The following is a 27,811-nucleotide window of genomic DNA, read 5'->3' on the forward strand; positions in this document are numbered from 1 at the left end:
TTAGGGTTCAACACAAATGTGTTTATTCAAGTGGCTTGTAATAATAAGGTAATACCAGTTTCTACAATGGCAAGAATCCAGCTGAGTATAACGATGGAGAGCTCAAACCCGTCTTCCTACTGTCCGATTTTCAGAACGGAGGGTGGAGCCCGGTCCTAGACGTCCTCCCTTCTCACTCTACCACCATAAACCAAGCAGGGATCAAAAGAACATGCTGTCGAGTTGGGACTGACTCATCCTGGCCTTGGCCATGGGCTGTTCAAGGCAAGAGATGAGCAGAGGTGGTTTTCCGTTGCCTCCCTCCATGCAGCAGCCCCAGTCTTCCTTGGTGGCCTCCCATCCAAGTCCTGGCTGTGGCTGACCCTGTTTGCTCCGGAGCTATGGGCGGGTGGGGATGCACAGAGCAAAGATGGTCTCCAGCTCGGAGGAGCGTTTGTAAGCCCTGTCTGGCTCTGCTGCTGCAGCAGTTTTCGGCTCGCCCTGCCACCGGCATAAAGTGCGCAGCAGTTTAGTTCCATGATTGTTGATGGTGCTGCTGGACCAGGATTGGCTCCTCGGGTACCACAGCAGCGGTGGGGAAACAGTAGTAACAGACTCGTGAAAGAGGAGACCTCTTAACTTTAGGCATCAAGTAGCACTAGACTCATTTCTACCTTTTTGTAATACTGAAAATCTACACATATGCTTGCTCCCCCACCACCACCACACACAAACACCCAGTCCTGATGAAAGAGGCCACAGTGGTAGCTTTTGCTGACTCCTTTATGAGCTGAGCAGTGGGATATTCCCAAGCCCAGCGGTCTGTGCAGGAGCCACTAAAAGCTGCGGTCGTGAATTCCCCCGTCCTGCGGAGCTTGTTTCATCAATGCTGCAGGTGCCATTGCCTCCCTCTCACTAAAGGATGCGTCTGCTGGTTGCATTTGGGGCTGCCACTAGGGTGCAGCAGCGAAGGAAACGTCGGTTCCCTCCAGTGGCGCTGAACAAATGTCATCTTCCCCAGACAGGCAAAACAGCCGCGAGGCATCCTTGCTTCAGCGTTTGTGGCAGAGAATGAGAGGCCGGTCTCCTGTGATGAGAGCTGGGTGCTTTTCTTGCTTTTCTGCGGCTCAACTCTGGGGGAGACAAAGCTGGTGGGTTTTTCTCCTGTCTGCTGTCGACTTCTCCACAGGACTGCTGTTCTTTTAAACTGCTGAGGTCACAGACAGCAAGAGTGCCAGGCCTTTGTTTCCCTAAGCTGCCCCTGCAAGCCCTTCCATGATTCTGCCCCAGAAGGCTACTCATCACCGAAAAGGGGGAAAAGGCCTAATGCTACAGTTCAGATAGAGGGCTGCGCGGTGTGTCACTTGCTGGCCTGGATTAGACACCACAGCCACCTCTAATGAATGACCTCTAGTCTTTCTGCCAAGAGAAAAAAATTAGTGGTACACCACGAGGCATCACGAGCCACCCGGGGCCTTTCGAGGGTGGGGGTGGGAGTGGAATACGTGCCAAGGAAACAGAACAGCCCTACAAAGTCCTTTCTTAGGCTACCAACCGCAAGCACAGGCTACAAGAAACTAGGTTGCAAGGCGGCAGTATTTCTGTTCTCAGATTAATAGCGGTGTGAGCTTCTGCAGTCCTTCATGGTGGTCTGGAACGGAACGGTTTCTTACTTTCGGTCATTACCCGAGAAGGCAAGTCGAGGATGTCTACTGCAAACCCACACTCCTACAGAACTGACCCTAGTTTTTAAAAATCCCTTCACATTACACCAAATGAGCATAGTATTAGAAACTTGAACAGGGCACTGCACATGTGCTCCGCGAGCACATAGCTGATTCTAAGCCTATTTCCCTATTGAAGGAATTAAAGGAACTTTAGTTCCTCAAATTCTCAAGAACGCCCCCCCCCTCCCCACAAGATAATTTTTCCAATAATTCCTTTGGCACAAGTCATGAGAGCTAAACCACTCTGAAGCCAATTTAAGGAGGGTGGTAAAGAGGTGGTGACTAGGCCAATACACGTACTCTGACCCTTGGGGGTAGGGGAGATCCTGTCTTCTGGACAGGCCTACAGAGGCTCCTGCTGCCCTCTCTGGAAAGCAGCTGCCAAGGCTTATGACTTTAAAAAACATCAGGAAGTTAAGTCTAATTTCAATTTTGGATATCTTTTTTTCAAAAGCAGCTTCTCAACCCAGCAACCATGATTTACCTGAAACCAGGTGCATTTGGCAGATGCCTACTTAAGAGTTGCGTCATGCGGTAAACATTTGTATTTTATCCTACTTACACAAGTCTGCCACAGCAGAGACCAGAGTGTGAAGGGCAGACATCTTCCGTTAAAGGCAGTCTGTGGCAAAAGCATCATTTTCTCTTACTTAACATATCTGAAACAAGCAATTTACCTGGGTAGGATGAGAATCTCGGCAGAGAAGCTCTGGCTGGGGTGGCCAAATGGTGGCTCTTCAGATGTCCATGGGCTACAATTGCCACAATCCCCTACCAGCAGGCAGGCAGGGGTTCATGGGAATTGTAGTCCATGGACAGCTGGAGAGCCACAGTCTGGTCAGCCCTGCTAGGGCAAGTCACGTCTTTTTAAAAAAGTACACATACACCGCCCCCCCCCCCCCAAATGCATATTTTAAAAGCACAAAAGTGATTGTAACTATGAGCAGCAACCAAATGAGTGACTCAGCAAAGGGATGACTGTGGCTCATCTCGAGTTGCTAGCAACTAATGACTTTTTTCTGTTTTTGCCATCTGCTAAAAGCTTCATGTCAAGGATGCAACTGTTGCCGTTTCATCCAATCAGCGGTTTTGGTGCAGTGGCAAAGTCCCACCCTTCTCTCGCATTGCCGCTTTGTTCCCGAGGGAAGGGAGATGGGCTTTCTTGATGAATTTGACCAGTAGCTAAAATTGGAGGAAGGAGCACAGGAAGAGATGCTGATAATGATGAGGGAAAGGAAGATGTTCTATAAAAAGGCACTGGGATTCGCTCTGGGATCTTTCTGGTTCCTGTAGCGCATGGCAAGCCACACTCCAAGAACCTGAGGGAAGGGTAAAGAAGAAGGGGAAGGATTGTCAGTTTATATAACTTCTTTCAAAAGGAAACACACAAGTCATTCATTCATTTCTAGACCACCCCTATAGGAGCAGTTTATAACATTGTTAAAATTAAAATCATTAAAACAATTAAAATGAATAAATAATTAAGTCCATCAGATAAACCATCAGTGATGTCTCCATGGTTCTTCTTGTTGGGGCGAGCAAGAGCATTTGGATTACAACAAGGGAGGCTTGCTATGTTTATCTGTCCAAACTGGCCTCAACAGTAAGCCTGGCGGGAAGAGCTCTGTCTTGCAGGCCTATGGAACTGTGCTAGCTCTGTTAGGGCCCTGATGTCCCTTGGGAGCTCATTCCAACAGGCACGGGCCAAGGTCAAGAAGGCCGTGGCCCTAGTCAATGCCAGTTGGACCTCTTTTGGGCTGGGGATCACCAGGTGATTTGTTTTGGCTGAGCAAAGCACCCTTGGGGGGACATATGGACACAGGCGGTCCCTTAGATATGCAGAGCCCAGACTGCGTATGGCCTTGAAGGTAAGAACCAAAACTTTGAAGTGAACCCAGAACTCTACTGTTTTACAGTATCTGGAGATGGCAATATTCACATATATGTGACAGTCAAAAGTGTTTTCCTGCAAAAAGGGGGGGGGGGGAGATCTAAGGAGATTATCAAACTGTTTAGTGCATATTTCAATGTGGGGGAAAAAGGTTAGAATAGCTATTTACCTGGCCTTCCCTTTTTTTAAAGCATGTCTATTGGAATAGACGTGTTCAACAGATACAACCTTCACTATATTGTTATCTTTGCAGTAATGGCCACTCCTACTGAAATTCTACCTTATAGCCATAAAGGAATAAGACCCTACCTTAGAAGTCTTAATCTACCCTTTGGAATTAAAGCAAATGGGACAAGTGCCCTTATTGATGGAATTTGGCATTTTCATAGAAATAGTGTTTCTAACAGAAAATCCATACAAGTATTTCAGGAACCCCAAGAAAATCAACAACTGAAGACTCCAGGTATATAGTACTATGGTGTTTTTTGTGTTGTTGTTTTTTTTAATTAGACACAAGTACAAAGGTACTCCTAAAAGCCATCTGGGATTCTCCATAAGGTGGATGACTAAACCTTTCACTGGCCGGATGGGAAGTTTCACTGCCTACTAGGACTACCTCATGACTCGCAAATCAACTTTTCACTCTGTTGAATAATTGGAGTAAATTATTCAACAGAGTGAAAAGTTGATTTGTTAGACAAAAAACAAGACATGGGTACAGGTGGAGAATGCAGCGCCTCTTAATGAAGAATTTGGGCTAGTTATCTTTTTCATTTTATTCTTTATAGCAGAACACACACATAACCGACTATCCCACCCAAAAGCCAGACCCTCAGATGCCCCTGCTTGCTCCAAGGCCACAAAACACACAAGATACAAGCATTTTTTCTCATTATGAACCATCCACTGAAGTCAAACCATGGCAGGAAGAGAGTGCAGTATGGAAGAAGAATGCTGTGGTTTCTGAGCCAGAGAAGCAATTGCTCTTCCACCCAGCCTAGGAGAAATCCTAGTTCTCCCAGAGTTCCATGGTATAATGTCAGAACAAACCAGCAGTCCTGCCAGATTCTGCTAGCCATTCTCAATTAGGAATGGGCTCGAATTGGAAAATTCTGGTTCGATTTGAAGTGTTCCCAAACTGAACCCCCTAACGGAAGCCAAAGCCCCAAAACAAAACAGACAGTGGGGGAAAGCTAAACAGACTACTGAAATGGTTGCAAGGGAGTGAAATTGATGGCTGTTAGGCTGAAATGGCTGGCAGCCATTTCAGTGGTCCCTTTCACATCCCCTGCTTGGGGGGCGGGGCAAGCAAAACGGACAGTTTAAATGGCTTGCAGCGAATCACCTGGCTCAGCTGCTAGATTTAAATGGCCCAATCCAGATAAAACATCCAGGAAATATTCAGGGAGGTGCCTGCCTGAACCTTGATCCAAGGGGACACAAACTGGCCAAATTCATTACAAATTTAGGTTCTTGCCCATCTCTACTCTTGAGTATTGTTATATATTATTAGTGTGGCTCACATCTATATCACAGTCAAACTGGCTTCTGCACAAAAAACAGGTGCTATCTATGGAGACTGTAGAATCCCCTTGTATAGATTTCAAGAAGAATAAGAGGCCCAATCACTGCTAGTCTTTCCTTGAAAAAAAAAGCATAGTTTTCATCTCCCAACCTGTAGCATTGAGTGAGGAATCAGAAAACACTCATCCTGACCCCACCTATCCCCTTGTCTGTTCAGTGTGGTAGGCAGAGTTACCTCTGTGAAACTGAAAAATAGCCCAACTCCACCAAGGATTTTTAAGGCCTCATCCGCATGCTCCATCATCTTCACACCACAGGTGATGCATGGAGAAGTTGATTCCCGGCATGCCTGCAGGGGATGACAAATGCACTGTGTCACTAACAGGAAGAGAACAGTCTTCAAGCACTTGTAGCAAATAGCAGTGGCCTCAAAAGTCTGGAATTCATTGCTCAGTATCCGCAAATGCCATTTTCTTGAAACAGCAGCCCTTAAACGCAGGCAGTCTCTGGAATTACTTGCCACTTGTAGCTGTTTGCAGGGGCATTTATTTTATTTACTTCATTTCTACTTTGCCTTTTTCCCCAATGGGGACCCAAAGAAGTTAGATTGCTGTCCTCTCTCTCTTCCATTTTATCCTCAAAACAACCCTGTGAGGTAGGTTAGACTGAGAGTATGTCCCAGCTCAAGCCCACGCAGTGAGCGGGGTAGAGCTATCTAAAGGAGGACTGGAAGAAAACAAAGAAAAAGATGAGAAAAACCAAAAGGGATTAAGAACAAGAAACTTGGTTTTTACATCCCGCTATTCACTACCCGAAGGAGTCTCAAAATGACTTACAATTTCCTTTCTTTCCTCTCCCCAAAACAGGCACCCTGTGAGGTAGATGGGAATTAGAGAGCTCTGAGAGAAACTGAACAGCTCTAACAGGACTGGGACTAGTTCAAGCTCACTCAGCTGGCTGCATGTGGAAGAGGAGTGGGGAATCAAACCTTGCTTGCCAGATTAGAAGCTGCTGCTCTTAACCACTTCAACCATGCTGACTCTCAAATCAAGAGACGCCTATAGAAATAAGAGACCGAACAAGCAAAAGAAGATCAGGTAGAAACAAATGGGAGAGGAAACCCCCCAAGAAGTGGAAAGCAGCAATAATATATAACAGAAAAGTCAGAAAAGTGAGTTTAATATCCGAACACAATAGAAAGTGGGAAGCTAGCGAAGACAACATGCGGAGAAGAGAAACAGTGGTGGCAGCTTCAACAGAGCACATTCATACAGGGAAAGATTGAGGGAGGTTATTTAATCTGTTATAATACCCTAATGAGACAAGCTTAGTATCTGGAGTAAAATCTGTGTAAGGAGAGAGGGGAAGACAGCTAAACTGAGCAAGAAAAGGCCATAATTGCTCCATGACTGATGCATCAGAACAGCAAACTGTGTTCTAGGAAACCCTGGGGCTCCCTGGATGCTTAATGAGAAAAGTCGGGAATGGCAGATAAAGCTTCCCTGGAAAGCACTGCCGGCATCTCGGACCCATCTCCCCCTGAAATGCACCGCCACAGATGTGTGTTCCAGAGCACATTCCCATGGGAGACAGTGAAGAAGCCAGCATCCTAAAAGAACAAAGTGGGCACGGAGGCCTACGAATCCCAGCTAGGCCAAATCAGTGTTCCAGGTGAGGCCAGTACACCCCCTGGCCACACACCCCATGGTAGTGCAGCAAAGGTAATAACACAGAGACCAGAAATGGGTTAAAGCAGGGATAGTCAAACTGCGGCCCTCCAGATGTCCATGGACTACAATTCTGGCATGGGGCTCGTGGGAATTGTAGTCCATGGACATCTGGAGGGCCGCAGTTTGGCTACCCCTGGGTTAAAGACTGAACAGAAGAGGAAGAAGGCAGCTATAATCAGTGGGAAGCTTTGGGAACGAAACCATAGAATAACAGAACACACAAACACACCATGGCAAACCGAGAAAGTGAGGCAATTCAGAAAATAAGATCATTGCAAAGAAAACTTGAAGAAATTCTGGGAGCTGCAACTCAATAACGATGCAGTGGGATCTACCTCCAAAGAAACCTGCTTGGAATGGGGCTGTCAGTCAGCTTTCCCTTAGCTGTATTGCAGCTTCTCTTTTCACATACCAGATTAGTCCAAGTTGTCCAGACTCAAGATCTTTTCAGTGGGAGCACCCTTCCTTGAGGCTGACCCGGCATGCTGCATGCCACGCAATCTTTTAGCTCACGCTCCCAGGCCAAAACCCTTTTTTTAACCCCGAGGCTTTTAACTGAAGAGGTTTTATCTTTGTTAGCTATTTTCTGGTGAGCTTCTTATCTGGTTTGTGGATATTTTTAGGGTGACCAGCTGCAACTTACTCAAGGTCAGTAAGGTCTACTCTAGCCTTTCTCAACTTTTCTACCATTGAGAAACCCCTGAAACCTTCTTCAGGCTTCGAGAAATTCCAGGAGTGGCGCAATTGTGCAGAATATGGTTGGGAAGCATGGCTGTGAACACTCCCACCCGGGGCCCCTCCCCTTCCCCCCCCTCTCCAGGCCCATCATTGGCCATTTTGGGAGGGGGGGGTCGACATGACCATCTGTGATCATATCACCGGATAACATCTTTAAAATAGATTTAAAATTAATTAACTCCGACCCATTCGGGACACCCTTCCAGGACCCTCAAGAAACCCTGGTTGAAAAAGCCTGGTGTACTCACACTGGCAGCAGTTCTCCAGAGTCTCAGGGAAGAGGCCTTCCTCAACATCTATTTATTTCCTGCTAATTCATGTTGGGATGGAAAGATCTGTACAAAAGGGATAGTATAATGCAGGCTTTCTCAACCAGGGTTTTGTGAAACCCTGGGGTTTCTTGATAGCCCTGGAAAGTTTCCTGAATCAGTGGAATTAATTTAATATGTTTTTACAACTTGTTAAACATTTATCGGGTGACGTAATCATGTATAGTCATGTCAACCTGCTCCCCCCTCCCAAAATGGCCCATGATAGGTCTGGAAGGAGTGGGGAGGGGAGGGGCCCTGAGTGGGCATGTACACAGTTATGCTTCCCAATCATATTCTACATGATGGCACTGCTTCTGGGGTTTCTTGAAGCCTGAAGAATATTTCAGGGGTTTCTTAAGGGTAAAAAAATTGAGAAAGGCTGCTATAATAGAACAGCTCAGGAGGTCCCTTCTGTAAAGGGTGTAAAAGACTCGGTCCTTTTATTTTAACTTGGCAGTAGCTGTTACAGCAGCCCAAGGATCTTCACTGCATGACTGAAGGTAATCAATGGCAGACATTTTGTGACTGGCTCCACCTCCCACAGCAGCCTTTTTGTGGCTGTTTGGGCTAGAACACAAGTGACTGCAGGTTCAAAAACGCTGGTGACCCTTGGAAGAGGAAGAAGAGGAAGAAGAAGAAGAGGAAGGAGGAGGAGTTGGTTCTTATATGCCACTTTTCTCTACCCGAAGGAGGCTCAAAGTGGCTTACAGTCGCCTTCCCTTTCCTCTCCCCACAACAGACACCCTGTGGGGTGGGTGAGGCTGAGAGAGCCCTGATATTCCTGCCTTCCCTTTCCTCTCCCCACAACAGACACCCTGTAAGGTGGGTGAGGCTGAGAGAGCCCTGATATCACTGCTCAGTCAGAACAGCTTTGTCAGTGCCTTGGCGAGCCCAAGGTCACCCAGCTGGCTGCATGTGGGGGAGGAGCAGGGAATTGAACCCAGCATGCCAGATTAGAAATCCACACTCCTAACCACTACACCAAGCTGGCTGTCTGCACCTTGGAAGATCCAAGGTTGGGCGGTCTAGTATACCTACCGCACTGCAGTGTTCCACACCGCCCTTGTCTTTTGGGGTAGTTCTGTTGAAGAACCCGCAGCAGTTCAGGCTTTTTTCCCACGTGCTCCTAGTTTCGTTGTCCAGCATTCCCCAGGCACTGCTCAGGAGACTTTCCTGAGAGAAAAGGAAGAGAGCTTTGGAAGCCAGAGTGGCAACACCTAAATTCAGCGTGAGTCAAGAAACAAGCCTCCGCAGACAGATTTTATTTGCCCTTTTATGGATTTTATAATGGTGGTTTTAATTTACTTATTACATGCTAAATGAATTTCAGCTTTTCGCTATTAGCTTTTAGATAGGGAAACTGTCTGGAATGAATGGCATAGAAATATAATACGTAAAACAGCCAAGAGTGTCCCATTTTTTGCCTTTCTCTTACCTCACAACTCAGACCCAATAAAAGCGTTCCAACAATTAACGACTCGGGTGTACTCAGATACAGAAGTGATGCAACTGGGAAGGTGCAGGGCAAATCCAACCTGCCCTTTCTTATCCCTGAGCAATCCCAGCAAAGGCCAGAGAGAGCCAGTAAGGCTCCCAGCAAAGGCCCAGTAAGAGCCAGAGATGGCACAGAGGAGGGCAGGTATGCAACTGACCTGCAGGACAAGTTGGGACTGGGTGCAAGGAAAAGATTAACCTGTTTTGGACAAACACCTTTCCTCTCACTGTGCAACTTAAGAGAACACAGAGGAAATTCAACCCAGGTTATAATAACCCCAGGACAACAGCTCCTTTCAAAAGTTTCCTTCCTCAGAGAACTGCTGAATCTCCATCTTCCTAATGCCATGCATTAGAAACATAGGGCCTCTGCAAGGCAGCAATCTGGCATATATTGAACTGGGAGTAAACCCAAATGGACATGGTGGGATCAACTTCCAAACAAAACAATGATTGATTTAGTTGAAATATTTGCAACCTGTTTCTGAATAACGAAAGGGTGTGGCTTCCTAATTAGGGTTAACATCTCTGTGGGGCCTGGAGTTCTCCTGGGACTACCAGTCTTCTCCAGATTACAGAGATCAGTTCCCCAGGAGGAACTAGCATTTTAGGAGGGTGAACTCTATGATAACCATAGAGTCTTGGAGAAACTGAAGTCCCAGAGTGACATCATATTTCTTCCTCCCCCACTCCACTCTCCAAAGGCTCTGCCCCCAAATATCCAGGAATTTCCCAAGATGTAGTTTGCAACCCTGTTCTCATCATTCTCAGCTAAGCTGCTGCCGTGTATAGGTTTCCTACAGAAACCCACCCAAGACCATATGCAGAGATACACCAAGTTGAAAGAGAAGTTACTAGGGGATATCAATGTTTTGACAGGGCCCAATTTTCATGCATCTTGCAGCATCCTCCCTCTGAACAGCTATTCAGAAGTACCAAAACTCCAGCAACTAAGAGAGTCACTTAGACACCCTATAATTTCCTCCAAAGTTGAACAAAACTATGGCAGGCAAACACTCTTACCTGTTTGCTTTTGCTGAGAGCCAGACATGAACAGGAGACTCCAAACTGGAAAAGAAAGACTAGCCCTAGAATGATCATGTACTGAAGTAATGGCACCATTAAGGAAATAAGTGAGAGAGAGAAATTCCAAAGACAAGCCAGCCAAACTAAAGCGAAAACTCTTCATTTTCCTCCAGTTATTGGCCAGAAGACACTGCTGTATTGAAATGACAAAAGATACTGAAATTCACAAAAGAATGCCATCTTCCCTTGGAAATCCAGTGCACTATGAAAGAAATAGCATTTCATTTAAAAAGAAAATCTAGCTTAACATTTACTGTTGGATCCTATTTGCCTTCTTTTGAATAATAAAACATCTTTCATGGACATCTTCAGATCATCCATCAAAGCTGGGCTTTTGGGTTGTTTTTGGTTTAAACACAATGGCAACATTAATTTTAAAATCACTTTTGATTCTAGATATTTATATCCTTTTGTGCTACCCTGAAATCCACTCACCACCATCCCCACCCCCCAAGAGTACTAATGTCTAGCGAGCAGCAGCTACTCAGGATCCCAGAAATACAACTGGACTGAACCAGTGTCAGGGCCTTCTCAGTTCTGGTTCCAACCTGGTAAAACCAGAGATCAGGGCACTCCAACACCTTAAACAATTCCAGAGGGCCTGCAAAGCAGAGCTGTTCCACCAGGCTTATGGCTGAGGCCAGAAACGCTGGCCTCCCAATCTACAAAACAGAAAAAACATAAACCACCAACTGCCCAACAGATTTGGACTCCCTGTATAAGGAGGTTTATGACTATATTCTAATGCAATCTATGTAACATAATTTAATTTAAATGTTAAAAACTGATACCAACCATTTATCTATGTAATAATAATTGTATGAATTCCTGTTGTTACCCACCCTGAGCCAACCAGGAAGAGTGGGCTATAAAAAGTATTACATTATTATAAGGACTATGGTTGGTGTCCTACTGCCCTTCCAGTGGTTTCTATCCTTTTCCCAGTTCCCTGCCCCCCCAATTAAATCTTTAAGTGGGGAGAAAGGGAACCCTCACATACAAAAGGCCATGCAAGGCAGAGGGGCTGCAGAGAGGAGGGGATTCAGAAGAACCATGGTAGGAGACAATGCAGCGTTTAGGTTTAGTCCTACATTAGCAGGGAAAGGGAGATTTTTCTAGCAGCTGTGCCTTCCAAAACTTCCCTTCCATAAAATGCTCGAAAACTGCTCATCTTGCATTGAATCATGTTGTCTTCTATGATTCCCTGTGCGCCCATGGATGTCCCTAATGAGTCTGGCCATCTGGCATGTTCCTCTGTTTAGACACTCACTTCTTTACACCTTCAGACAGGATGCTGTAACTAGAATCATAGAATCACGGAGTTGGAAAGGACCTCCAGGGTCATCTAGTCCAAACCCCTGCACAATGCAGGCACTTACAACCACCTGCCTACTCAGAGTGACCCCAATTTCCTGCCCGAATGATGCCACCACCCACCACCAAAAATCTCCAGAATCCAGCCTGGCCTCCCTGGATATGCAAGGAAGGGCCACAAGAGACAAACACTGGCACATCCCTTCCTGCCCACCCAATCTGCCTGAGTTCATAAAATCAGCATTTCTCTCAGATGGCTCTCTACCCTCTGCTTAAAAACTTCCAAAGAACAGCTTCCTGAGGAAGCTGCTCTAACTGTCAGGAACTTCTTCCAGATACTTAGTCGAAAATTCTTTTGAATTAATTTCAACTCACTGGTTCTGGTCTGACCCTCTGGGGCAACAGAAAACAGCTCTGCTCCATCTTCGATGTGACAGCCCTTCAAGTATTTGACGGTTATCATACCACCTCTCAGTCTTCCCTCCAGACTAAACAGACCAAGCTTTCTTAATCTTTCATCATATTAGCACTACACTAGGAGATTCTAATTACAGCTCAAACCTCTGGATGTTTTATTTGCCACACTGAGAAAAACAGTACCACAAGAAGGCAGTCAAAGTCCTAACCCAATCAATTTTGCCAAAGCACCCCTAGTTTCCTTTCACTTTCAGGACTCAAAAAGCCAAGGTTGTTCAGCTCCTCATTTTTGGCTTCTCCCAACCTAAGGACCCAGTATTTTTTAAGGCAGGGGTCCCCAGCCTTTTTGAGCATGGGGGCACAGCTGGAATTCTGACACAGGGTGGGTGGACGCAACCACAAAATGGCTGCTGGAGGAGGCAAAACCCACCACAAAGTGTCAGGGGAAAAGGTTATGTGTAACCCTCACTCTTCAGCAAAAGCAGCAGCTCTGTTTAACAGGAAGCCTTTTAAACTGTGTGGCTAATCAGAACACTGTTGGGCACCAGCTCTACCTGGCCCTGCCCACTTTCTACAAAGACACTTGGCAAGTCCCAGGAAAGGTGCTGGTGGGCACCCTGGCACTCGCAAAGCACCACACTGGGAACCCTTGCTTTAAGGCTTCTTCATGTGTGTCCAATGGCACAGAGCTTGTTGTTGAGTAGAAGATCAAATACCATCACACATGCATCTACGTATATGTGTGTGAAAGTGAGTCACATCCAACTGATCATGGGTTTATGGAGGAAGAAAAAGAGTGAAAGATTCTTGCGCCTATATTAAATTACTATGCAACCATGATTTGTGTAAAGGGTAGGAAAATCAGTATGTGCGAGGCAGCCTTTATGTGAGTGTTGTATTTCAGTGTGGCTCTCTGGCAAGAAGAACAAAAGATTTGCTGTCACCCCCCTTCCTTTAAGGAAACGGGAATTCTAATTTCTGAGTTCAGAGATACAGGGTGCTTCAATCAGGATGAGTCTCCCAGCGATCTACAGGGTGGAAAGTATGGTCTAGGAGAACCACTGGACACGTAAGACACACTATCGGGCATCTTAGATCACAATCAGGAACAGTTCACCACATTTCCTGCTGCTTTACAGTAACCTCCAGAAGAGCTTAGGTCAGCATTTCCTCATTGCCAGTCAACTGAGCATACAATATAGCTGACCTCTCCACAATACACAGTGCTGCTTCTGAGGTTTGTAAGAAGAGAAAGGTTTTGCTGAGTGAGGGTGGGGTGGGGTGTGGGCTGTAGGACAGAACCCCACAGTCATAAGTAACAGGATGACGTCACTGGGGACATGGTCCCAGAACAACACCCACTTGACCATAACATTCCAAAAGGCTGCTCAGATTCTGTGGTCTTGAGAAGACGGCCAGAAATGCCCAGCATGATTCTTACCCCAAGAACTTGAAAGGTTCTGAGGTTTCCCTTTAAAGACAACTCCCTTTCCCCATCCAAATGGTTTATGTACCAGTCAAATCCTGCTTCTGGACAATTCAGTTGACCGGAGTAGAAAACATCAAGGGGAGCAGCTAACAGGATCAGCCTTCCCGTGGGCCTTTTATATTTAAAGAAATCTGCAACAACACTTAGCAACTAACTCGCTAATTTTAAATTTCTGTTCTGTACACACACCGTGATGTTGTGGCTTCATCACAAAGCACGACTATCTCTTTCCTACATTTGTCACAATGGCCAGAATTTTTTTGAAAAAGGGGGTTACCGTTCCACATATTAGGTGTTTATTACAACAATCCCCCAAAGGATGGGCTGTGGTCCACGATAAGACAACTTGTGAACTTGGGAGTCAGACGTCTGCATCAAAGACCTTTCTTCCTCTCCTGCTGTTCTCAGTCATTTTGGGGGATTCAAATGAGCCAAAGAAATTATAGGTTGGCTCCTACAAGCTTCTCCGCTATAGAAAGGAGGGAGGAGCAGTCCCCCTTCTTTTGATTACCAAAAAGGCATGGCAGGAGATCATGACACCCTCGCAAACTGGCAGGTGAAGGCTTGGGTGAGATCAAGCAAGAAATTTGATGGGGTATGAATTTACATTTTCTAATATACAAGGGGGAAATTATTATTATTATTAGATTTATTATCCACAGCTATCAGCAAAGCCATGGCAGGTTACATAGCAATAAAAACCTCACATAATAAAATACATATAATTGATCCTCCCCATTAAAATTATGTTTCCCAGCAGCAAAAGCCTATCCCTCCCGCCCCCAAATCGACTAGCTCCCCCACAGTGCGCCATGCAGTAAATCTACAGGTGCTGGCGGTCTGCCCCCAGGTGATGGTCTGGCCCAGTGGCGATCTAACCTGGAGGAATCCATCTGATTTTCCATGCCCTGACCTCAACCAAAGACCTGGCGGAAGAGCTCTGTTTTGCAAGCCCTGTGGAATGGAGGAAGCTCCCGCAGGGCCCTCAGCTCTTCCAGGAGCTCATTCCAATTCTAAAGGAGAAACACAAAAGTTGTATATGAAAAAGAAATCTTACATCTGCCCCCCTCCACCCAGTCCATTTAAAATATATATATATATATATGGGACCCTCCCCCTTCTTTCCTGGCTGGGCCAACATTTTTAGACTCAGTTCCCACCTCCTGGTCTTATTCTGCTTCAGCAGGCCCAGGTATCCAAAAGGAAATTCAGGAAACAAAGCTTCACCAACATCGGCAAGCGAGTATGCGTGCATCCCCCCCTCTCCCACACTGTAGACCAGGGGTAATCAAACTGTGGCCCTCCAGATGTCAATAGACTGCAATTCCCATAAGCCCCTGCCAGCATTTGTAGTCCATGGACATCTGGAGGGCCACAGTTTGACTATCCCTGCTGTAGACTATGAGTAAGTTCCCAGACCAAACCTAAAACTTGGACAAACCTTTGCCACTGCAAATAGGATGCTACATCATGATTCAGCAGGACATATCTGGAGCCCGGCAAGATCATGCAGCATGCGTGTTGGCACAGCTGGTCTCGGGAGGGATGCAAGCGGCCCTGCCCTCCGTTTGCCAATGGCAGCAGAGAAGGATACAAAGAAGAGCATGACTTGGTGATGGTTGACAGCGCCGATGAGCCCCACGATGGCGATGAGAAGCAGGAAGAAGCCCACCGCAAGGACCCCTCCGATGATGTGGATGCTGGAGACAATGCCAAAGCCTTTCCCCCAGGCAGCCACGCCAATCAGCAGCAGCCCGACCAGCTGGAAAGCAAGGAGGAGAGGGGTGGAGAATGGAAGAGTCAGAGGCACAGGTGGGGGGGAAAGAACCCTGCGATCCCAGTAGCTCCCTCTCCTCAACGTTCTTAAGAGATATCTCTGATCACTTTACGGCGAGGAGTGACTGTTCTCGTTCACTCGAGTGACAGGATACCATAAATACATGTTTCTGTCTTTCTTCTCAGGCTCAAGGAGGTGCTTACAAAATGCTGTCTCAAGGAACTAGCACTTCACTTATGAAGCAAACTGTTTCAATTACAGCTACCACAACCAACATTTTGACACCAGACTACAGCTTGGATTCCACAGAAAATCTCTGCTAATATGGACAGATTTCCATCAGTAAACGGAGATTTCCTCCCCTCTCCCGCTGCAGCCCAAAATGTTGCTTCTGCGGAATAAGAGGAGAGTGTCAGGAGGTTTGCCATGGAAGGAGGGGGAATTAGTGAACATCCTCCACTCTCCCCCCACCCAGCAGAAATTTTCTGTAGGATCTAAACTAAGCCCAAGGAAAACTTGCATCCTGTATGCCTTTCTCAAACAATGAAGTCTTCTCTAGGCCTTGCCAGGCAAGCCATTTCACAGAGTTAGGTGAACTCAACAGATGGCCAAAAGCTGCTACTCAGGCTTACGTGGCTACGACCAGAATCCTGAAAATCTGAGATCTTGGCAACACTTTTTTACTTATTTCATTATATCCCACCATCTTTCTCCCCAGGGGAGGCCCAAAGCAGCTTACAATCACGCTCCTTTCCTCCATTTTGCCCTCAGAGCAACCCTGTTTAAGTATCATTCTTGCCCTCGTAGTTGCATTGTGAAATCCAGTTTGATACGAGTCTCACGTTGTAACTACCCTTTACACAGCGAACACAGGGTTCTTAGAACTGTTTGCTGTGTACAACTAATGCAGGGCCCAGGAAAATCTGTTCAAAATAGGCTGGGGAAATGCATTTCTCATGCACATGTGTCCTACCTAAGATTGCAAGTTCCTCCAACTTCAATAGCTTTTCTGTTGGAGGAAGAGCCAATGAAGCTGAAGGAAGCTTTCTGATCAGTGAAGGATTAGGCAGGATACATGCCACTGATGCTCCCTCTCGGCTTCTTCCTTCACTCCAGTTCTGAGACCAGCGGCAAAAGCTGGACGTGAATTGTGGGATAGAAGCAATAGATAATAAGGTTGCTATCTACTTCTTTGGAAATTCCTGGAGAGTTCAGAGTAAAACCTTGGGAGTGACCTTGGCAGGGTATAATGCCTGGAGTCTGTCCTCCAAAATAGCCATTTTCCTGAGGGGAACCGAGTTCTGTCATCAGCGTTCCAGTTGTAAATCTGGGAGATCTTAAAGTTCCACTTGGACATTGGCAACGCTGGCTGAAAGGAAGCATTAATTAATCTCCTCTTCTCACCCTATTATATTACAATTAACTGCCAAATGCAACTGGGCTACTTTGTTCTGCCCTAAATGTTCAGGCATCAGAGAATGTCTGACAGTCACACAATGAATGCCCTCTCTGCCTATTTGTCATCCACATTTATTTATTACATTTATATACCGCTCTCCCCTAAGGCTCAGGGTGGTTCACATGGACTGAAAGCAAGAACAATACATCAAGCATACCTAGGTTCCTCTTTAGCCCATGCAACAAGGAATACCCAGCCAAAAAATGAACAATGTTTGAGTCCAGTGGCAGGTTTAAGACCAACCAAGTTGTATTTGAGATGTAAGCTTTCATGTGTACGCACACTTCTTCAGATACAGTGAAACAGAATTTCCTCAACCATTACCTATAGAGAGCTGGTTAGTTGCCAGGAAGGGCTAGTTAGAGTCAAGATGCATAAGTAACTGGGCTGAGATTGGATTAAGGAGATAAATAAGATCTGTGGATGGCAATACTTAGCATACAAATACAGGATTTAGCAAACAGATTTGAAAACAAAGTTTAGTCCAGTGGCCCCTCCAAGACCAACGATGTTCAATTCTGGATATATGCGTGTGTAGAGGAAAATTCCCTCAGATGCACTTATTTCTTCAAACATTACATATGGGGGTTTAGTTGCCAGGAAGAGCTAATTAGAATCAAGATGCATAAATATGGAACAATTAGCTTCAAAGGCTATCAAATCAAGTGGGGCGGGTTGGGGCTGGGCAGCTCATAGGTGGCCTGGGGCAGAGCTCCTGAGCAGGCAGTCAGCAGGCCGGGAGGCCCTTGTCAGCAGGCCCAGCCTAGCAGGCCAAGAGGCCCTCATTAGCAAGCCCTCCACCACGACCTTTTGCCCAGGGCCCTCTCCCCTTACCTGCTGCTGGCTCTAGGCACTGAGGCGTCTGAAAGCAAAGAGGCTAGAGTCCAGGGCCGGAAGGCGGGAGCTGCAGGGGCAGGGCCAATCAGGGCAAAGCTGGCTGCACCCTGATTGGCTCTATTCTAACTTGGACAGCCGGACACGTCCCACCTGCTAGGCTGTTTCATAAATATATAGAGGAACAACAATGGATGATGAATGCAGCTGAAACTGGAATTACGTATTTGATAAGACATGTGAAAAGCCGCAAATTGGCATGCAGGAACAGTAAATTAGTGTACACTATTATGAAGTTGTTTAACAGGTTCAAGGACCAAACAGGAATAACAAGCTTAATTCATAAGGTTACCATTTGTTTGGGCTTAATTCAGGGGGGGGGCATGTCAAAATACACATGCAAGGGCCAAATGATGTTGGTATATGTTGCACCTGGGCGTTGGCAGCTAGGCCCTCTCCCCTCCCCGATAGTGGGTATCAGTCTTGGGTGTGGGGCTTGTTTTATTTATTGCCTGTTGCTGTGTATTTTATATTGCATCAATCTGTTCTTTTAATGGGGGTTTTAATGGGATTTTTAACCCATCACAAGCCATTGTATGGGAGTGGCAGGCAATAGATCAAATGAATAAATAAATAAGATAAGAAACCAATATCCCTGTTAAGTCCTGAGGATTCCATTGTTTTGCGTTTTGTAATAACTTGCAACTCAGCAATTTCCATTTACAGCTAAAAACAGTTATTTACAAAACTGCTTTTGTTACCTTCTCAACCTGGGGGTCAGGACCCCTTTGGGGGTCGAACGACCCTTTCACAGGGGTCGCGGCAGGACAAGCAGTTTGGCTGGGCGGGCCGGGGTAGATCGAAATAAGAGTGTCTGGAGCAGCAGAAAAGAGCAGCAGAAAAGAGTGAGATCGGCATGGTGGGACAAGAGGCCGAACTGAACTGAGAAACCCCGGGGGGAGGGGGGAACAATTTATATACAATCATGATCAATGGATCTTCACGCCATTGGTCAGTTTCAGTTTAATTTCTGTGAAAGATCCCTTGCATAATTTGATGGTTGTGGGTCACCACAACATGAAGAACTGGATTAAAGAAAGGATCACAGCATTAGGAAGGTTGAGAACCACTGTTCTAAAGGTTTTAAGATGGGGGGGGGAGCTTGCTTTAGCTAGATTTAAGGACTTCTTTGCAGATTCCTAGACTTTGCCATGAACCAACAGCCCCAAGACCATACAAGCCATGTCCACGGATGGCCAAACTGTGGCTCCCCCGATGTCTATGGACTACAATTCCCATGAGCCCCTGCCAGCAGCATGGTGGCTGAGACTCATCGTAATTGTAGTTCATGGACATCTGGACAGCTACAATTTGGCCACCCCTACATGCCCTTTCCCCTCTATTATGGCTCTGATTTAAAGATCTGTGTTTGCTTTGGTATTCCGTCCCCTTTCGAAGGTGTGCAGAAGAACGAGGTGGTAGAATGTAGAATCTCTATGCATGAAAAGAAACCACAGGCCAATAGGAAAACAGTACAGCAGAGGGAAACATTCCAGAATGCCCTTTGCTTGTTTCTGCTTCATTCCTATTTGTAAGAAGCATCTAACATAGAGGAGCATTCAAAAGCACAGTCACCACTAGGGATACCAGTCCCCAGGTGGGATCTGGGGAACTCTTGGAATTATAGTTCATTTCTAAGCTAAAGAGTTCAGTTCCCCAGGAGAACATGGCTGCTTTGGAGGGTTGACTCCCTAGCATTATACACTATTGAGGTCCCACCCTTCCCCAAATCCTGCCCATTCCACCCGCAGTCTCAGATATTTCCCAACTCAGAGCTGGCAACCCAAGTCACTGCCCATAGCATGATTGCCAATGCCAACTTCCAGATGTAACATGGAAGTCTCCTAGAATTACAACTAATATCCAGACTACAGAGATCAGTAACCCTGGAGAAAACTGGCTGCTTTGGAGAGGGGACTCCCTAGCATTAATCCCAGCTGAGTCAAACCATGCTCTACCCAGGCTCCACCCCCAAATCTCCATGAGTTTCCCAACCTTGAGCCATGGTCAGCATGGGAGCCAATGCAGTCCGTTGTACCACTCCATCGACTGGGTCTCAGCTAAAATGGCTTCCAGTCGGACAACGTTTCTCTCCAACTGATCCAGATCTGAGAAACTAAGGTTCATGGTATGCATGGAAATTTCTTCCGGCATCGTTTAGCACCCTTGCAGGGTGCCGCTCCGTGGCAAAATAAGCTTAGCTCAAAGCAGAGACTAGAATTTGCCCTTATGAAAAAGCAGTGTGGTTCTACATGTCAGCCCTCCGTCCTCAGGGGAAAGTCTGCTCTGCACCATGGACAACCTCCTGTCTTTGTCTCCCAGTCTACAAGGAAAATCATCCATGTGTTTGGTACCTTCATTCATGCAATTCTTTTGAGATTTTGCAATATATCAAACCATCATTGGCCTGCACTGCCTGCTGCTGCTTAGGCAAACTTGAAAGGCTGCACCGCTATTCACTTGATAGATGAAGAAGTGTTGGTTTTTATGATCCACTTTTTCACTACCTGAAGGAGTCCCAAAGCAGCTTAAAAGCGCCTTCCCTTCCTCTCTCCACAATAAACACCCTGTGAGGTAGGTGGAGCTGAGTGAGTTCTAACAGAACTGCTCTGCTAGAACAGTCCTAAGAGATCTGTGACTAGGCCAAGGTCACCCAGCGGCCTGAAGAGCGGGAATCAAAGCCGGTTCTCCAGGTTAAAGGCTGCCGCTCTGCAATCACTATACCACGCTGGCTCTCTACATCATCTCTAACATGCAGTGAGCTTCACGCAGTGCACTCATGAGCAGAGTCACACCCCTCTAATTCCACTATGAAGTGTGCAACTTTGGAATTGCACTGTCACAGTCATGTGGCTGGAAGATAAGATCCTTGCCCCAAGAGGCTTTCAATTCAGACAGAGGGAAAGGAGGCACAGGAAATGGGTAATAAGGATGTGAACAAACAAAATTGCAGGTAGAAATACAAAAATTTCCTGATAATGTGGAGCTTTTGGAGAGGTAAATGTGGGTATTTTTCCTGCCAGTTGGGTAGATCTTAATCCCACGGTACAGTGACAGAAAATGCTTTCAGCAGCCCTGCGTCTTAAGCTACGAACTATAATGTAAGAAAATGTAAGGTACATGAAAAGAGTTTTCCTGCTCATCACAACATTTGAAAGGACTTCTCCAGCAGCCAATCCTGGGACTGCTGCTTCTTTTCTCATGCAATGAAATATGTTATCACCATTACTATCAACAACTTTGGATCCCAAATCAGCAGCCATGATAAATATTGAGGAGGAACAGAACTATGGTTTCTGCTGTGGAAGACACTTCTGCCAGTGGAGAAGGGCAACAGAAGATTTTTGCACCCCAGTTCAAAGACTCATCGAGACAAAATGGGCAGATAAGGGTAACAAACAATTCCTCCTATAAAGGAGCACAGTCTGCTTGGTAGATACAACCCACTTCATTATTTTTATAACATTATTCTTCTAAGGCATATTTTCCAATGCATGAAGCTGCCTTAGACAGAGTATTGCCTACTCAGACCGGCAGTTTCTTTCTCGTCTCTCATGCAGAAGTCTCTCTTACCACCTGCTATGGATTCTTCTATACCTGGAGATACCAGGAATTAAACCTGGGACCTTCTGCATGCCCTCCCACTCAGCCACAGCCCCTCCATACTGGATTTTGCTCCAATTTTTGCATTTTAGGCATTCATGGAAATACCATTCTCCTCCCAAATTTGTTCAGCCTTTCGAACAAAACGGGATAGATTCAGGCGGGGAGCCGTGTTGGTCTGAAGTAGCAGAACAAAGCTCGAGTCCATTGGCATCCTCCTGACCAAATGAGTTTTATTCAAGGTGGGAGCTCTTGTGTACACGCACATTCCTTCAAACAATGAAAGGGAAACCACTAGACTACATATTTAAGGAGAGAGCAAATTAGCAGTGATTTACTAATTTACTGCCCATTTACTCCCTCCTTATATAGGCAGTCTAGTGACTTCCATTTCATTGTCTGGAGAAAGTGTGCATGGACATGAAAGCTCACACTTTGGATAAAACTTTGTTGTTCTCAGGGGTGCCATTGGAGTTAATGGGAGAAGAAGACTAAGGGAACTGCTCCATACAGAAGGAGGGGTTTAGAGCAGTGACATCAGAGAAATAGCGCTCTGCAATACCAGTGTTCTGGAAAGGAGCTCCGGGCAAAGTGGAGGGGGGGGCAAGCAAATGCCCACCACTTTTGGCTTGCCTGGATAGCTATCACGTGACTTGAGGATGCTGCTAACCCTGCCCACCCCCTAGCCCTCATGTGTGCAGAGAAAACTTAAGGGGAAGGGAAAGGAGATGGCTGCACCTCAGGGACATTCAGAGTGCCTCCAAACACAACCAGGAGGCAGAGAATGGTTGTGCCTCAGGTGAGAGTCAGGGTATCATCTCAGACTTCATGCTGTGCTAGGAAGGTATCCTGGATACCTCCTTGGCAGAGACAACACAGACCATTATTATACAGCAACCAACTTGTAAGCCCCCCTGAGGGGGAAGCAAAGAGGAATGGGTATGGGTACTCTGAAATGAACTAGGACAACTGCCCAGGTGGAGATCCAGCCATTTCTTTTAGCTCACAACGTGGGGAAGAGAATCCTCTCGATTACCTTCTGCCAAGAAAAGATTAATTACAAGCAAATACAGACAAATGGGACAGTCTATCTGTAGGCTACTAACAATATTTTCAAAATTTGCACAGAATAAAGTTCTTTGTTGCTTTATTGCAGTGTAGAATCCAACCAGAAGGGTTTCTAGATAGATCCCGTTTTCAAAGGGTAATTTTCCTCAGTGGTTGTCCTCTCGCTTGTATGTATAATGGTAATCCAAATAGATCATTCAACACCTCTATTAATTCTTATTAAATCGTTTAAAACAGGGGTAGTCAACCTGTTGTCCTCCAGATGTTCATAAACTACAATTCCCATGAACCCCTGCCAGTGTTTGCTGGCAGGGGCTCATGGGAATTGTATTCCATGGACATCTGGAGGACCACAGGTTGACTGCCCCTGGTTTAAAGCCGGCCTTTCGCTCTGCACTGTAGGGATGCTAGTAATCCGGCCGCTCCCGTTCTGGTTGGATTCTACACTACAATGAAGCAACAAAGAATGAAGAGACCTTTACTTTATTCTGAGCAAATTTTGAAAATATTGTTAGTAGCCTAGGGATAAGAAAAGATTAATGGCAAAGGCCCTGTAGATAGGTTCTCCCAGAACTAAAGCTCTAGTCCCCTGGAGGCCCACCAAGCCTTTGAAACCTTAAGGAGGCAATAATAACATACCCTCAAGCAGGGGTAGTCAAACTGTGGCTCTCCAGATGTCCATGGACTACAATTTCTATGAGCCCCTGCCAGCATGGTCAATTGGCTTATGGGAACTGTTGTCCATGGACATCTGGAGAGCCACAGTTTGGCCACTCCTGCCCTGGGCCAAAGACCATTCTGTAGTGTCGTACTCCATCATTTAACAAACCTTAAAGATGGCTGTGAAAGTTGGACCATAAAGAAGGCTGAGCGTCAAAGAATTGAGGCTTTTGAACTCTGGTGCTGGAGAAGACTCTTGCGAGTCTCTTGGACTGCAAGGCGAACAAACCGGTCAGTCCTAGAGGAGATCAGCCCTGCCTGCTCCTTAGAAGGCCAGATCCTGAAGATGAAACTCAAATCCTTTGGCCACCTCATGAGAAGGAAGGACTCCCTGGAGAAGAGCCTAATGCTGGGAGTGATTGAGGGCAAAAGAAGAAGGGGACGACAGAGAATGAGGTGGCTGGATGGAGTCACTGGAGCAGTCGGTGCAAACTTAAATGGACTCTGAGGAATGGTAGAGGACAGGAAGGCCTGTAGGATCATTGTCCATGGGGTTGTGATGGGTCGGACACGACTTCGCACCTAACAACAAAAGGTGCATTAGAAAAGAAAGACTCCAAACTGTCAGGAGTAGCAGGATTGTTAAAAGGGAGGGGATCACACTACACTTCAGTGTGTGCTGAAATATCCTAGTTTGGGCATGCTTATATTGGCGGTGTACCCATTACTCATGTTAAATTTTTAATGGTTTTAATTGGTTTTAAGCTATTCAAACCTGTCCTGAGCCTATAAGACAAAAATTAAATAACAAGACATAGCAAGATATTTTGAGCTACATCTTCTTGCCCTGAAGAGAAAACACCGGAAGAGATTCCACAGCCATATATCATCCATTGCAAGGTCAGGCCACGCTCTCTCTGATGCAGCTTTCCATGTCCCCCCTCTTCGAAGAACACCAGTTTGTTTGATATTAAGACAGCTTCTAATGGATGGTTCACCTTTTGGGATTTTCTGCTTTACAGGCACCTTTGATTTCTAGGTCAATATCTCTTTAAGAATTTAAAGATCAGCAGGCAGCACTGTGGGAAACTCATGTTTCCTCTGGTGTACTAAAAACCAGAAAGGTGCTTTTCAGGGCCAAAGAAGAAGAAGAGTTGGTTCTTACACGCCGCTTTTCTCCACCCCAAAGGAGTCTCAAAGCGGCTTACAGTCGCCTTCCCGTTCCTCTCCCCACACCCTGTGAGGCAGGTGAGGCTGAGAGAGCCCTGATATTACTGAAGAAGAAGAGTTGGTTCTTATATGCTGCTTTTCTCTACCTGAAGGAGTCTCAAAGCACCTTCCCTTTCCTCTCCCCACAGCAGACACCCTGTGTGGTAGGTGAGGCTGAGAGAGAATCATAGAATCATAGAGTTGGAAGGGGCCATACAGGCCATCTAGTCCAACCCCCTGCTCAACGCAGGATCAGCCCTAAGCATCCTAATGCAAGAGCCCTGCCATCACTGCTCAGTCAGAACGGCTTTATCAGTGCCCTGGTGAGTACAAGGTCACCCAGCTGGCTGCATGTGGGGGAGCGCAGAATTGAACCCGGCGTGCCAGATTAGAAGTCTGCACTCCTAACCACTACACCAAACTGGCTGTGACTGTTTTCTTGTGTCCACTATGAGGATGCCACCACCATTTTAAAGCCGCAAGTGGACAGTCTCAGAATACTGCGAAGACCTGATTTTGATAGGGTCTTATCACCTCATCTCCCCCACTAGTGCAAATCCATTTTAAAAACATTATTCAAGGCTTCAAGGAGGTGCTACCATCCCCATGTTGGATACTAGACCGTCATGACATCTAGTTTGGCCTTTAAACCATGATGCCTCTAGTGGTTGTCCATGTATTCTAGCCTTTCTAAACTTTTTAATTAACCCACCCATTCGGGAAACTCTTCCAAGGCCATCACAAAACCCTGGTTGAGAAAGCCTGATCTATACCAACAGCTTATTTCACACAGTGGGCACCCAGTCTACTGTCCAGCCTGGATGTTCCTCAACATGAACCCCACAGTTCTAGGAATGATGTTTCTGAATGTCAGAAGGGGCTGCAGGAAATGAGAACATGGGGAAACACAGTGTGCTTTCCATACATGGATGCCTGGATCCATGCCACCAAGCCTTGCACTGTCTGATAAAGATCTTCTGCCTAATGCCAAAGTAGCTACTTACGAGTAGTCAAGGCCCAAAAAATATGCAGCGCTGTTGGCATATTTCATGTGTCTGCAAGTTTGCCCGATGAACATGAAATCAAATTACCCAGTGTGGAATCTGGCCTAATCTATATTCTTCCTGGCTTTTCATCCCTTTGTGAGTTCATCAGTCTTAGGGACCTTTTCTCTTCACCCAGGAGTCTAACACAGCAGCACATACCTAATCCCAATGTCCATCCCCCAAATCAAAATGGATATCTAGCCTATAACTGCCTACCCATGAGGAACAGGGCCTTCTGTTGGAAAAACCCAGCACATGATGCCTTCCTGTGACAGCTCACCTCACCTGGCACCAAGACCTATGTGTCTTCCTAAGCTTTTAAGGGAAGATTGTTCTACTCTATATGCTTTCACTTCACTCAGTAGCTTAATTATTATTTATTAGGCATTTTTTAAATAAGTGTACTGCTTCATTTGCTGGATTTTAATGTTTTTAATGCTTCTTGCTGCTCTTTTTCAGCTGTTTCAGGATTTTTAACTGTATCTGTATTTTATGGTGTTTTCATTACTTTTAATATGTTATTAGCTCTCCCAGAAGCTGGCTCTCTGGTTAAAAAGTGAAACTAACAAACCCACCCACCCACCCAGGCCATCCATCTTGCATTCCGTGAGAAATTTTCTTCCTTAAAACAGACCAATTAAGTAAGCTGACAATCATTATCTAATCTTTTGGGGCCAAGATTTATGTATGGAACTGCTCTTCCCAGTGGCCTTTTAGTTGATGCTCATACCTGAAAGCCACAGAAAAATCAAGGTTTGCCTGCTGTTGAGTTTACTCAAGCCACAGAAATATTTTGATATTGTTTTGAATGGCCAGCTGTTTCTGATAATACCATGACCAAGAAATTGGATAAATAACTGAGCAGAAATAGGATGCAAAACAGCCTCACATCATTCAACTTTCACGGCCCATAAGGGCCAAGAATCTCATGCCCCCGGAATACTAACACAGTACTTTTTTTTGGGGGGGGGGGGACTGCAAGAGACTAACATAGTTGTGGAAACTGTCACTTTGGAAGGGATCCCAATAAGAACATACCGATGAGGGCTGGAAACATGCCCTAAAGCCCGATATGTGGCAATGATAAACAAAAGACATCATGAGAACACTGAACTTCTGCCATCACCCTCTTTGGTGGAGCAATATTTTTTTTAATCTAATCTAAGAAGCTGCCACTGCAAGTTCCCCTTTCTGGAGTACTACTGATTTTTAAAAAAATATCCTTGATTTCAGTATCCTAACTTTTCCTGGGCTAAACCCTACCCTTCTTTCCACTTTCCAAACATTCCAGTCTCGTCTCTCCCACCCATTGCACGTGAGAAAATAAAATGACCCACAACCCTACTTTCCAACCTTCCTCTTCCAACAGCCCCTAACTAACATATTTTATGAATGTGTGTCTATTTTCCAGTGGAGTAGCCATGTGATGTCTGTAGCAGCAAAGCAAACACCATTCCATGCACCATGCTTAATGTACTTTAAAAGGGGATTTTCCTGTTCCGCACAGGAAAACCCAGCTGCAAAAGCACACTGAAAGTGGATTATCCTACACCTCGACAGCAGTGCCTTCAAAGCCTGACATGTTTTCTTATCTGCAACTGACCAAGTGAGCAGTGACTCAGGAAAGCTTGTAATGGAACAAATGTTTCTCTTTAAAACGACACTGGAGCTGGGCAGGCACACAGGCAGCCCAGCAAAGGCTCTTCTCTCCTGCCTCATCATTACTCCAGGCAGGATGACCTCAGCCTATTCTCTCTCTTTTTTTCCCTTGGGGGATGGAGGAAAGGACCCAATGATTAGCTCAGAAGGACATGGGGCTTCCCAGGGTATATTTAACGCACCCCTCCCTACCCCCCCAGGCACCCCCCCCCCGAAGAAAAAAAGCTGCCTTTCCATACAGCTACCCCTAACCCTAAATGGAAGCGGGGATACACAGTATATAGGACAGGAAAAGAGGAGGCAAAGCCACTGTGTATGTATACCTGGATATTGCTATTGAATTGCCTTCTTTCTGTATATCATTTAATATCCCCCTAATCCTAAAGCAGCTGCGCCCCCAAACACTCTCCTGTTGCTACACCCTGCTTCCCCTCTGCTCCCCCCCCTCCTCCCATTAACCCCACCCTACACTCCTGACTAGGCCAGGGGAGGTAGAGGAAGGCGCTGCAGGGCACACTCACCACATAAACGACGTTGAGGGCGCAGAGCGCGTTGCGTGAGCAAGCGAAGCCCCCGCAAACCATCTTCCCAGGCCGAGCCACCCAGGCCCAAGGAGGAATGGAAGGGGGGAGAAAACCCCAAAAGGGGCAACAGTCTCTGCGCCTGTCCCTTTAAATCTCAGCCCGCCGCCACCGCGCTTGCGCGCTGCTGCTCTCCGCCGGCTCGGAGCGCCCCC

At 46.1% G+C, this 27,811-nt stretch overlaps 1 protein-coding gene across 2 annotated transcripts; it reads right to left on the minus strand.

The window, feature by feature from the left end:
• Positions 1-27,811, minus strand: TSPAN31 (tetraspanin 31). Of its 2 annotated transcripts, XM_077328963.1 has the most exons (6): positions 27,597-27,806; positions 15,295-15,462; positions 10,418-10,498; positions 8,939-9,073; positions 5,357-5,470; positions 1-3,025 (listed from the first exon to the last, which is right to left on the minus strand). In XM_077328963.1, exons 1-6 carry the CDS (start codon positions 27,657-27,659, stop codon positions 2,951-2,953), a joined length of 636 nt encoding a protein of 211 aa, XP_077185078.1. In that variant the 5' UTR covers positions 27,660-27,806; the 3' UTR covers positions 1-2,950. The 2 variants fall into 2 exon arrangements, with proteins under 2 accessions (XP_077185078.1, XP_077185079.1); XM_077328964.1 differs by lacking the exons at positions 10,418-10,498; positions 15,295-15,462 and having other exon boundaries at positions 27,597-27,811.

Source organism: Paroedura picta, chromosome 3 (genome assembly GCF_049243985.1).
Source record: "Paroedura picta isolate Pp20150507F chromosome 3, Ppicta_v3.0, whole genome shotgun sequence".
Taxonomy (NCBI): Eukaryota; Metazoa; Chordata; class Lepidosauria; order Squamata; family Gekkonidae; genus Paroedura; species Paroedura picta.